Below are 10,572 nucleotides of genomic sequence, written 5' to 3'. Positions count from 1 at the left end.
CTATCTAGTGCCTGGTTCTGCACATACAGATATGGTTGGCATTTTGGGACAGTGTAGGGGTATTTGACGTGGCCTACAGAAGCTAATTGGGGTATTGTGTGTGACTAGTCACAGCCTCACAAAATGCTCTGTTAGAGCAGTGTACATGCTAAAAACTGAAATAGTCACAGAAAATTAGTGGATTCAACTTTGGTTGAAAAACGCCACATTGTTCTTGCCTACGTATGTGGCCAGATGGAAAGAGAAAAGAAGGTAAGTTTAGTCTGATAAAATGGATTGAAAAATTCAACTTTATTTGAAAGAAAGTTAATTTATGAAAAACACGTTTTCAATGCAATTCACATCATCACTTTGACTCATCTAGAGAAAGAATGAAGGGAGGGAAAAGTAGGTATATATAAAATTGCTTAATAACAGAGAGCTAATGCAGTAACTTTCTGAAGTCTGGACAGAGTCAGTTGAAGACATGCCAATTTTCTGCTGTCCAAAAGGCATGTGACACAATTCTACTTTGAAAATCAAGCATACATCTATATTTGCATTGCTTTGGTCTTGAAGTTGACACTGTTCCTTATTTCATCAAATTTCTAGCCAGACTATGATATCCAGTTACTGTTTCCTTACACAATACAAAGGAGGCCCACAGACTGGTTTAAGATTTCCAGCATCAAGGAACTTTCTGTGTGTCTTATAACTGCTGCTTAATGTGAGCTTCATTATCTCTCCATGTTGAATCCTGATCTCTGTGCTTCTAGATTTATTTTCTCTGGCTTCTAATTTCTTAATCATACAGCTGAATTTTTTTTCTTTTTCCCTTTCTACCAAAGATACCTGCAATAGTTTTCTCCTTGCAGTGCGACCTGAAGAATTATGCCTGTCTTAGTACTGATGTGTTCTTACCACAATGTTGCTACAATACAAAGAGGTCCTCTGGAATCAGTAATTTCACTAAAGTAATGAATTCAGTACCTTGTTTCCAGAGAAACATGTGCTTTTCAATTGTTATGAATGTAGATTCTTCCAGGGTTTCAGTTTTTCCAACACTTTTTCTTTTCCATGTTTGGCTGTTAACAAGAAGGCCCTCCTGCTAAAGGCCATCCTGCTAAAGACACACTGCACTTCAATAAAGGGTGAGCTTCTGAAGCAATTTACACCAGGACCCTGGGGTTGTTTACTGTTTCCTCCTCCCTCCTTAATTCTTTTTGCCTGTTACTTAGCACCTATTTAAAGTAAGAAATGAGGTCTGAAGCACTTCAAAGCTGCAAATATCTATGGCATACTGTTAACTGTTTTCTGACATCATTTTAACTGATGCAAGCAGCTTCTTTTAATAGTAGACTGCCCTCTTTGCACGCCACACACCTGCCACTCAGCATTGCTACAGCCACATCATTCCGGGAAGCTTTGTGTCACATTTCCCACTAGTAACACAGTGGGAATAGTCACTCCCATAGCTCCAGCAGCATCTGGGTCAGTTTCCTTTGTGTCCCATCTTGGTCATCAGAAGGGTTTTAGGAAAGATGAGTAGGTAACCTGGTGAGGCACAGGTAGTTTTAAACATCAGCTATGCTGATAGGAAGAGCAATTTAATTTATTATTATATTTATTATTTAATAGTAAATAAGTGTGGCTGAATCATTAGCTAGAGGGTTGAAAGAACATATTTTACCATCAAAGCTGAAATTGGTAGAATCAGGTTTTTAACAGATGCGCATCAATTTCTACACCACATTACTACAGTAGTCCTCATTTCCTCCTCATATTCTTTACCTGAAGTAACTCCATGCCCTCTCTCAACATTGCTCAACACCTTTTTCAGTGCCCCCAGCTCTTTTTCCTGTTCCTAATTACTCCTGGAGTATTTTCAGCTTCCTCTTCCCATTCATTATCTGCTTGGTTGAGAAGGCAAAGTAGAAGGGAAATTGCCTGTTACTTCCCCCGGACTGCAGTTAGAGGCTGCTGTTGTTTGGCCTACCTTATTTTGTTTCAGATTGGCTCTTTTTTCCATTTCCTATGCAAGGATATGAACCCAATCCCCAATTACTATAGATTATTTTGTTTCCTTGGTAGTATTATTAAGCATTTAGCCAACACGTCAAGGAAACTGGTTCTTCCCCTCTGTTCAGTGGTTGGGAGACCACAACGAAGTTCTGCATCCAGTACAAGAAAGGCATTGACAGACTGAAGGAGTCCAGTGGAAGGTCTGGGATGATCAGGGACTGGGACAAACTTATAGAAGGAAACAGTCTAATTTAAGTTATCCTAGAGAAACAAAGGCTATGTGGGCACATAATTTCAGTCTTCCACAATATGAAGTGGGATAATGGAGAAGAAAGAGGCAGATTCTTCCTGGAGGTGCACAGTGAAAGGGCAAGAAAAATGGACACAGGTTATAACTTGGGAAATTCTGATTTAAGGAAAATAAGTGTTTACAGCATGGATGGTTAAGCATGGGAGCAGATGTCCAGAGATTGTGTGGACTCTTTGTTTCTCCAGATACTTAAAACATGACCACTTTGAAGTTATCCCTGCTTAAAATGAGAGATTTGAGCACATAATGTTAGGAAGTCCCTTTCTATCTAAATTATTTTGTGATTCTATATATTAATTACTCTAAAACTGCTCAGATTTACCAAAATTCACCAACAGACTAACAAGTCATTTAACTGGGGGAGCAGGGATGAGGGGAAAAAGGTATACTGACAGACAGATGAGTGAATAAATGAATGCCATCAGATTGCTTTCCCTAGAAATATGCTTGTCCTGACCTCTGGCAAAAATGGTAGACCACTAGCCAGCATCATTCCTTGCCAAATGTTAGTGTCTACAGTACGAAATACAGATTACCATTAGGAGTTTGCTTTAGTGCCATTCTGAATGCAGCTGTAGCTGTATTGGTGTATTTTTACCCATCCTGGCTCCCATGCAGACATGAAAAAGCAGTGCATTATGATTATTTCTGTTGTGTGATGTGTCTACAGGACACCTTTGCAGAATAAGGAGTGGCAAATACTAACAAGTTGAAACATTAAGGAATCTTCAGCCAATGACACGATAATCAAAGAGGTAAGCTTCAATGAAACAATCATATAGGCAGGAACCGGTTTGGCTTGCAATACTTCATAAAGCTATGTGAAATATGAGAGCTTTCCAAAGCTATTGCTTGGGAGTTCACAGAGTGTGAGAACAGACAGTAGTGAGGCAATTTAACGTATGCAAATTTTATGTAAATATCTTTTGTTAGACTATGATTGAAGCCGTAGAGGAGGAGCACCATTTCAGGCCAATTTATAAACCAAGGACAGGCTGTCAGCTTGAGATCAGTCTTTCTTCATGCACAGACATGTGGTCAAGCATTCTTCTTGGTATTCTGTCCTTGAACTGGTTTCCCATCGTGTCTTCTGAAACGTAAGTGGTCACACAGTCTGTGTCTTTATGATAACATATTTTATTGTATTTCCCACCATCTTATTTCTTCTGGGACACTGCTATATGAAACAGGATATTTGAGACATAGATCTTTAAATGTGTTGACTTGGAAGTAGATGTCATTGAAGGATGGTTTAGAATGGTGCTCTCCGTCATGAAACTGCTGTGAAATCTAGTGCGAATGACAGAAACCTGGAACTTGAGTAGCTGAAGTGTGATGTGCATGGGTAAAGTGTCAAGCAGACTCAGGACTAGACTAACAAGTAATACTAATAATTAGGATTGATAGGCATCAGCAGCACAGAGAGAGAACCGTGTATGGGAGGTGCTAGAGGCCAGGCAGTGGCTGGGACTAAGACCATGCTGAATGGCAAACCCAGTAAAATTAGCATTCACATTAGCACTGTCAGTCTCCATGAGTTTATATAAATGGAAGATTTCAGCCACAGTATTCAAAAATATACCAACATTATAGCTTAAACCCTCTTCTCAAAAATTCTAAAGGAAAAACACTAAAAAGGCAGCTTAGCTTCATCTAATACACTGTTAATTTTAATACTTTTAATTGTGGTCTTTGAATTTCATGCAGCCTGAACTGGACAAGTACAAATAAAAATAAAGGCAATATGAGCTGGCAAAGCTGTGGGAGAAAAAAAAGGGAAAGGATAAGATTAGAAAGAAAGATTATGTGATTCATGTTGTGCTACAAAACCAGTTCATTAATTCTGTCATATGTTATTTAGAAAGAGTAGTTTGGGCAGCAAACTGCTGGACAGCAACAGAGTTTTAGAGAAACATAGCAAATATGAAGGAATGTTTTTCAGAGGAGTACTACAGGGAAGGAAGGCTGCCCTAATTATACAGAAGAAAAGTATAAGTAAAAAACTTAAATGGAAGAAAGAAACAAAGAAAACAACACAGAGAGAAGCGTGGAAACAGGAACGTGGAAACAGAACTGAGCATACAAATTAGCTTGAGCATTCCCTAGAATTTTCTGCAAAATGGAAAGGCAAGATCATTTCTTGCCCATTAAGTGGATTGACTCATGTCAGTTCTTATCCAGGAGATATTCAGAGAATGAGAAATTTAAAGATTGTTGCAACTGTTAACTAGTATTTTTGTGATTAGTCCCAAGAAGAAGCTAAATATTGTTCCTCCTTATGGGAGGCTGCGGAGGTTTAGGTACACACTTAGGTCATGGGAGGACAAATGCAGCTATGCTTTAGCCACTTCAGTAATTGGAGCTGTGTAAATACTTGGAATTGAGAGGTTCAGTATATGCTGGGTAAGACACTTCACAGAATGATGGCAGTCCCTTAGCTCAGAAAGAATTGTGAGGGATTAAAAAGTTCACATTTGTACTTCCTTAGCATATTATCTAAAATCCATTGAAAGAAATTGAAATCCTTCCATTGGTTTGAGCAAGCATTGGATCATGTCTTCCTTCACACTTATGGCTCTTTGGTGGTATTTTCCTCTCCTGTTTGCTCTGACTTTCCTCCATGGCTGAATTTTGTGATTGGTCTTACAGCCAGTATGTGCTGCTGGTCCCATCGGTTGTGCGGAGCGATGCTCCACAGACGGCTTGTGTGCAGTTACACAACCTCAGTGAGCCTCTCTCCATGAGCATTGTCCTGGAATATGGCAGTGTCCAAAGGACTCTCTTTGAGGAACCCGTGACAGAGAATGACTTCTTCAAGTGCAGCGAGTTCCAGGTATTTTCTCTTTTGAAACTACTGAAGAGGGTTTAATAGCTGGAAATAATTGTGATTGCAACTCTCCTTATCAGTGAGAGAAAGGAAAGTGTTTAAAGTAAGATAAACTCTTGGAAAGGCTGACAAAACAGGAAAAAGACCTGTGGACTGTAGAAGGGAGCTAATGAAAGACTTTCAATCTCCATTCCCAGAGTGAATAGAGCAAAATTTTAGATTGTTATCACAGTTGCATGCTCCTTATGGAACTGTAGAAGTATCAAGCAAGATAATAGGTCCTATATGGATCCCAGTTATTCCTTTTCCCATGATGCTGCAAATCTGTACACACAAGAAAAAGAGTCCCAGGGTGAGGTCTTCCAGAATGCATCAGGAAAAAACACTTCAAAATTAAAGATATATGGCTGTGGCAACCTGCATGTAAGTAGGGAAATGCATAGGACAGAACACAACTTCAAATCTTATTACCTGATGACAGATTATGGGCTTTCCACAGCAGAAATTCCCAGAAATTATCTCACTGACAAAGGTGGGTCTTCCCGTGACTTTTCATAAGCTATTTATGACTCAACTGACAGTATACTACTTTAAAACCCTGGGCATCTGGGAACCTCAGCATGTCTCGTTTACCACTTTTCCTCTGGGGTTTTGCTCCTCTCCAGGTTCCTCCTGCTACTTCTGATCCCCTGGCATTCATTTCCTTCTCAGCCAGAGGTGCCACAGTTGACTTAGCTGAGAGAAGATCAGTGGCAATTCAGAATGTGGATGGTGCTGTCTTCGTCCAGACGGACAAACCCCTCTACAAGCCAGGACAAACAGGTGGATGAAGGGTTTGAGTCACCTAGAAAAGTGAGAAATGGAGTGAAAGGGTGGGGCAAGGATGACAGAAACTTACTCTTGTGGAATAAAAATCTCATCTGAATTTGAGATCATCAAAGTAATTGAAAAATAAAACCAATTCACAACAGTGCAATGAAGTAGTAGAATTCATGTGTTTGTGCTTAGTTAATTGCCTTTACAGGATCTTGGGTTCTGTCAGGTTTACTTGACGAGAGGCACATAAAAAGTATCCTTAAAATTTCAGAAAATAATAGATTAAGTTTGAAGCTAATAAAGTTAATATAAAAATGAAGCGAGCACCTCATTTTCTGTCAACAACTCTTTCTCCTTAACTGTTGATCTATTTTAAAGGGCTGATTTCATCACAATATTTAAATGACGGTACTAGCTGTGGTGGAGTTAGCTATCTCTTCAGCATAAATATACTTTAGTCCAAGGGGGTAATAATTGAATATATTTCAGCTGACATTAATTTTTGTTTTCTTTTTGACTGGCTAACATAATCCTTTCATGTTCTCTGGGCACTCTTTAGATTTCCGACAAAGCCTGGTCAAAACTGTGTATTGAAAATTATTTATCACTGCTAATGAAATAAAAGATAGAGACATCTGCAGGTGACACTTGGAGATCTGACACTTGGTGCCAGGTTGATGGTTGAGCTAGACAGTCCTTGAGGTTTCTTCCAGCCTTTGATTCTGTAATCCTTTTTTGTCCTGTTTTTTTTTTTTTTTTTTTCAGTGATGTTTCGTGTGGTCACTTTGGACACCCAGTTCAGACCGGTTCAGGAGACGGTAAGTGTGAGTTACAGTCAAAATTTTTCAAGTACCCTCTTGAGGTACGTCTTCACTGAGACTCTCTCTCTTAGATATTGAATAAGAAGGGCCTGGAATAGGCTTCCTGGTATTATTTATATTTTTGTATTTTTTGTATTTTGTACGTTTGCTGTAACTCCTTACCTTCGCACTCCGTCATTTCCCTGCCTTTGTAGAGGGCAAGGCTCTGAAAGCACTTGTGGAAATCTCTCACAGAACACAGATTTTGTAGTCCCAGATATGTATAAAAAGACTGGATATTTTTTCAGAAAAAAATCACAAACAGGTTATCCTCTTAAAAATTATCTTTTTAATTACAGGCATAAGTTGTAAATTGTTTCCCTGGCCCAGTCTTCTCTATCCAGAAAAAGCTGTTCACAGTTTTCCTTATGTTCTAGTATTTATCAACCTCCACTGTTAGATTTTCATTTTGATGATTGTTTTTTCTCTCCCTTTATTCCCTCCTCCAGTATCCCAGAATCATCATTGAGGTAAGAGATACAACATTAATTTAAAGCACAAGTTCTTTTGGGAAGGCTGTACTTCATTTCCCATAGAGTCAACAGCTGAGGGAGATTCATCCAGAGCACACCATTTAAAGCCAATGGATTTGAGGTTGAACAGTGGCAATATCCTCTACCAGCACCAGAGGAGAAGAAATCAGCACAACTGGAGCTGTTAGTCAGAGGTGTCGTGGGGTTGCTGCTCTGCCTTTCATTAGAGTTCAAACAGGAGTGTTCTGTCCAGGTGTACCTTGGGAGGACTACAGCAAATAACTTGTGAAAAAGCCTCATTCTTATACAAAGATATAAGAATAGTGACTTTCTGAAATGCCATGTTCTCATGGGGATGGGCTAACAATGAATCATCTTCTACCACATTTCACATCACTGCATCTCCACACATTTCTAAGAGGCCAGCATAATATTCCTGCTTTACAAAGGCAGTTGAGTCAGAAAGATTTATGCTACGAGTGTTTTAGATAGGAAACCTGTATCCCACATGCAACCCGTGTCCCACTCAGGAGCTGTTTCTGAATGATCTGAGGCCATCTGTCAGTGTAGTGAATTCCCAGTTAAACATAAACTTAGGTTTGTTAAATCACAAGCAGAGATGGAAAGTCAGAGCACACATCATCAACCCCAAAGCACTCTTAGCCTGTGACTCATTTAGCCATTGTTAGAAGACAGGCCTTGAAAGAAGGCAAGAAGTGGTGATAAAGGTTTTGCTGCATCTCTTTCTTCCAGGATCCAGATCAAAACAAGATCTTCCAGTGGCTGGAGGTGACATCGAATCACGGAATCGTCCAGCTTTCCTTTCCACTAATCCCAGAGCCTATTCTGGGGTCCTACCGAATTACTGTGGAGACAAAGTCAGGTGAAAAAGAGTACCAGTCCTTCAGAGTGGAGGAATATGGTAAGTAAAGGCTCATAAACTACCCTGTACTAGCAGTGAGGCCCTGCCTAAGTCAGAGAAAAGCTACTAATGCAGAGTTTAAGTCTTTTGAATTCTCCACATCATGCCTGGAAAAGAAAGGCATGGAGAGAGCTGGGTGGACTGGTGCATGAGAAGCAGGCCTTTCCCAGCTATGTTGTCATTATTGCTGGTGATCTGCAATAAAAGATAAGTTGACAAGAGGTGGTGTCAGCAATCTATTTGATTTTGTTATTTCCATTAATCTGTTGCCTTTCTCCTTCACTGCAACTGGATTGCATAATAACTTTTGTTCTCCAGGGCTTAACTAATTTGAGGCATTGGCATTACTCATTTTTCTGTAAGAAAAGAGATTAAAGTGATTTTACCATGGGTTTTGCTGTGACTGTTATAAATATTAATCTGATTATTATTTAATCTTACAGAAGTTACTTATCTTATCATGGTAGGTTATTTTTTCCATTGTAATATACTACAGCCAGTTCCTAGATAGGTGCTTTTTTAATCCATTTCCTCTCCCTTGCTGGTTAAAATGTTTTTGCCAACTGTTTTTTTTTTTTACTGTCTTACACACACACATACACACATACACCTGTGTATGGCATGCAATTGCTGATCAGTCATATTCATGTTACATTCTCAGTGCTGCCAAAATTTGAAGTGACAACCACTGGGCCAAAGACAATTTCTTTCTTCGATGAAGAAGTCAGGGTGAACGTTTGTGCCTCGTAAGTATCAGAGCTGAAGACAGCACAATTGTGTCCAACAAATGGTATAGGCATTGGATGGTGGGCTCTGCTGGGGAGCAGAGGTCCTGCTGCTGGCTCAGAATGTGGCTTAGAGCAATTCCTTTAGCTATGACTTTCATGATATAAAATAGGATAGCTCTTCTCCTGCTACATAACAGAATTAAAACCAGGAGAGTTTGTGCATATCTAAATGAAGCACTTCCTACTTGCTAGCTGTTGTGTTTTATTATCTCAGCAAATGAGCGTCTATCATTAAAATTACTGGCTGTGGTGCTGCCAAGGTGTGGAGTGCCAGGAGCTAAAAGGGTGAATAGGGTCAATATGTTCTGCCTTGTGTAAGGTACCAATGAGAAAAAGCTGCAGGGAATTATATCCTGAGTCCAGCACTGCTTTCCAGCTTCAGACCTTAAAGAATGATTGCACCAAAACTCTGGTGAAGCAGAGTTTTTTTACAAAATGGCAGAAAGAGCCAAAAAATAGCAGAAGGGAATTCTACTAGGGCTGACTGATAGTAATTCCCAACTGCTCTTCTGTCTGTGCTGTGGATACTGCAGAGGATTTAGAGTCTGCATTGCTCTGCAACTTTTGCAGGTCTTGTGTTAAATCCACATGATTGAATTGTCATGTTTCTTCCTCTCCTAGGTACACTTATGGCCAGCCAGTGCAAGGGAACGCCCAAATTAATGTGTGTCAACAGCGCTTTTATAGTCCACTGTGTGTACAAAACCGGGAAAAAACCTGTGAAGCTGTCACTGGACTGGTATGATACATAACAAGTTCTGTCTTCCCTGTCAGCTTTACTACCCAACATGTAGCACAGTATTCAGTGGCCTCATTAATTTCCAAGGGAAATTAATTAACCAAAGAGACAATCTCCTTGGTGTGGTTTTTTTCACTATCCACAGGCAATGCTGAAAGACTTCACTAAAAGACTGATTTTCCCTCAGAAAGAATCAGTAGGAAGGAGGGAAGCTTATGAAACTGTAAACTTGTAATAATTTCTGAAACACTGGGGCAGTGTTTGTACCAAATCTAATCAGCAGAACTCTGCTGGGAGTCTTTCAGGACATAATATTAAATGAATGAGTAATTTGTCCACTAGCTCAGACTCAGTGTGCTGTGGCCACAGAGAAAAAGCATCATGCAAGATGGGTTTAAGAAGGAGCATGAGCATAGAAAAGACTAGAGGGGATAAGGAGAAAAGTTTCCAGGTGCTAGAGTAAATAATATTGAAACAGTCACCTGGGATGGGAGCTGGGGAGCAAGAAATGTCAGGTAGGCAGGGAGCTCTTCAGAGATGCACTAATACATAATGAGGAGCAATTTTGAAAACCTTGAGAAAAATGGGTTTTCCCCTTTGTTCTGCTATTTCAGCTGGGAAAGGATGGCTGCCTCAACTCTGTCATCTCCATCAAAAAATTCCAGCTTTACCGCAGCTATGCCAGGATGTATGCCAGCCTCAACATAGAAAGCATCGTCACTGAAAATGGGACAGGTAACACCAAGTGGATGTTGGGAGGAACTGATTAAAGCTAATGCATGGATATTCCTCAGAGGAATCCCCTGCATCACCATCTGTGTGGCAAACAGGCAGCA

At 39.9% G+C, this 10,572-nt stretch overlaps 1 protein-coding gene across 1 annotated transcript in view; it reads left to right on the top strand.

Annotated features, from left to right (window-relative positions):
* The first annotated feature begins 3,343 nt into the window (after positions 1 to 3,343).
* Positions 3,344 to 10,572, top strand: part of LOC110472329 (ovostatin) — a 29,338-nt gene continuing 22,109 nt past the window's right edge. The window contains exons 1-9 of the mRNA XM_077781288.1: positions 3,344 to 3,408; positions 4,961 to 5,144; positions 5,804 to 5,960; positions 6,720 to 6,772; positions 7,264 to 7,284; positions 8,041 to 8,209; positions 8,871 to 8,955; positions 9,619 to 9,736; positions 10,351 to 10,471. Coding sequence (XP_077637414.1) covers positions 3,344 to 3,408; positions 4,961 to 5,144; positions 5,804 to 5,960; positions 6,720 to 6,772; positions 7,264 to 7,284; positions 8,041 to 8,209; positions 8,871 to 8,955; positions 9,619 to 9,736; positions 10,351 to 10,471 — 973 coding nt within the window. The remainder of the gene's footprint in view (positions 3,409 to 4,960; positions 5,145 to 5,803; positions 5,961 to 6,719; positions 6,773 to 7,263; positions 7,285 to 8,040; positions 8,210 to 8,870; positions 8,956 to 9,618; positions 9,737 to 10,350; positions 10,472 to 10,572) is intronic.

This window comes from Lonchura striata, chromosome 2, assembly GCF_046129695.1.
Source record: "Lonchura striata isolate bLonStr1 chromosome 2, bLonStr1.mat, whole genome shotgun sequence".
In the NCBI taxonomy this organism is placed as follows: Eukaryota; Metazoa; Chordata; class Aves; order Passeriformes; family Estrildidae; genus Lonchura; species Lonchura striata.
The sequence above is the reverse complement of the archived record's forward strand: the minus strand, read 5'-3'. Positions and strand labels throughout refer to the sequence as shown.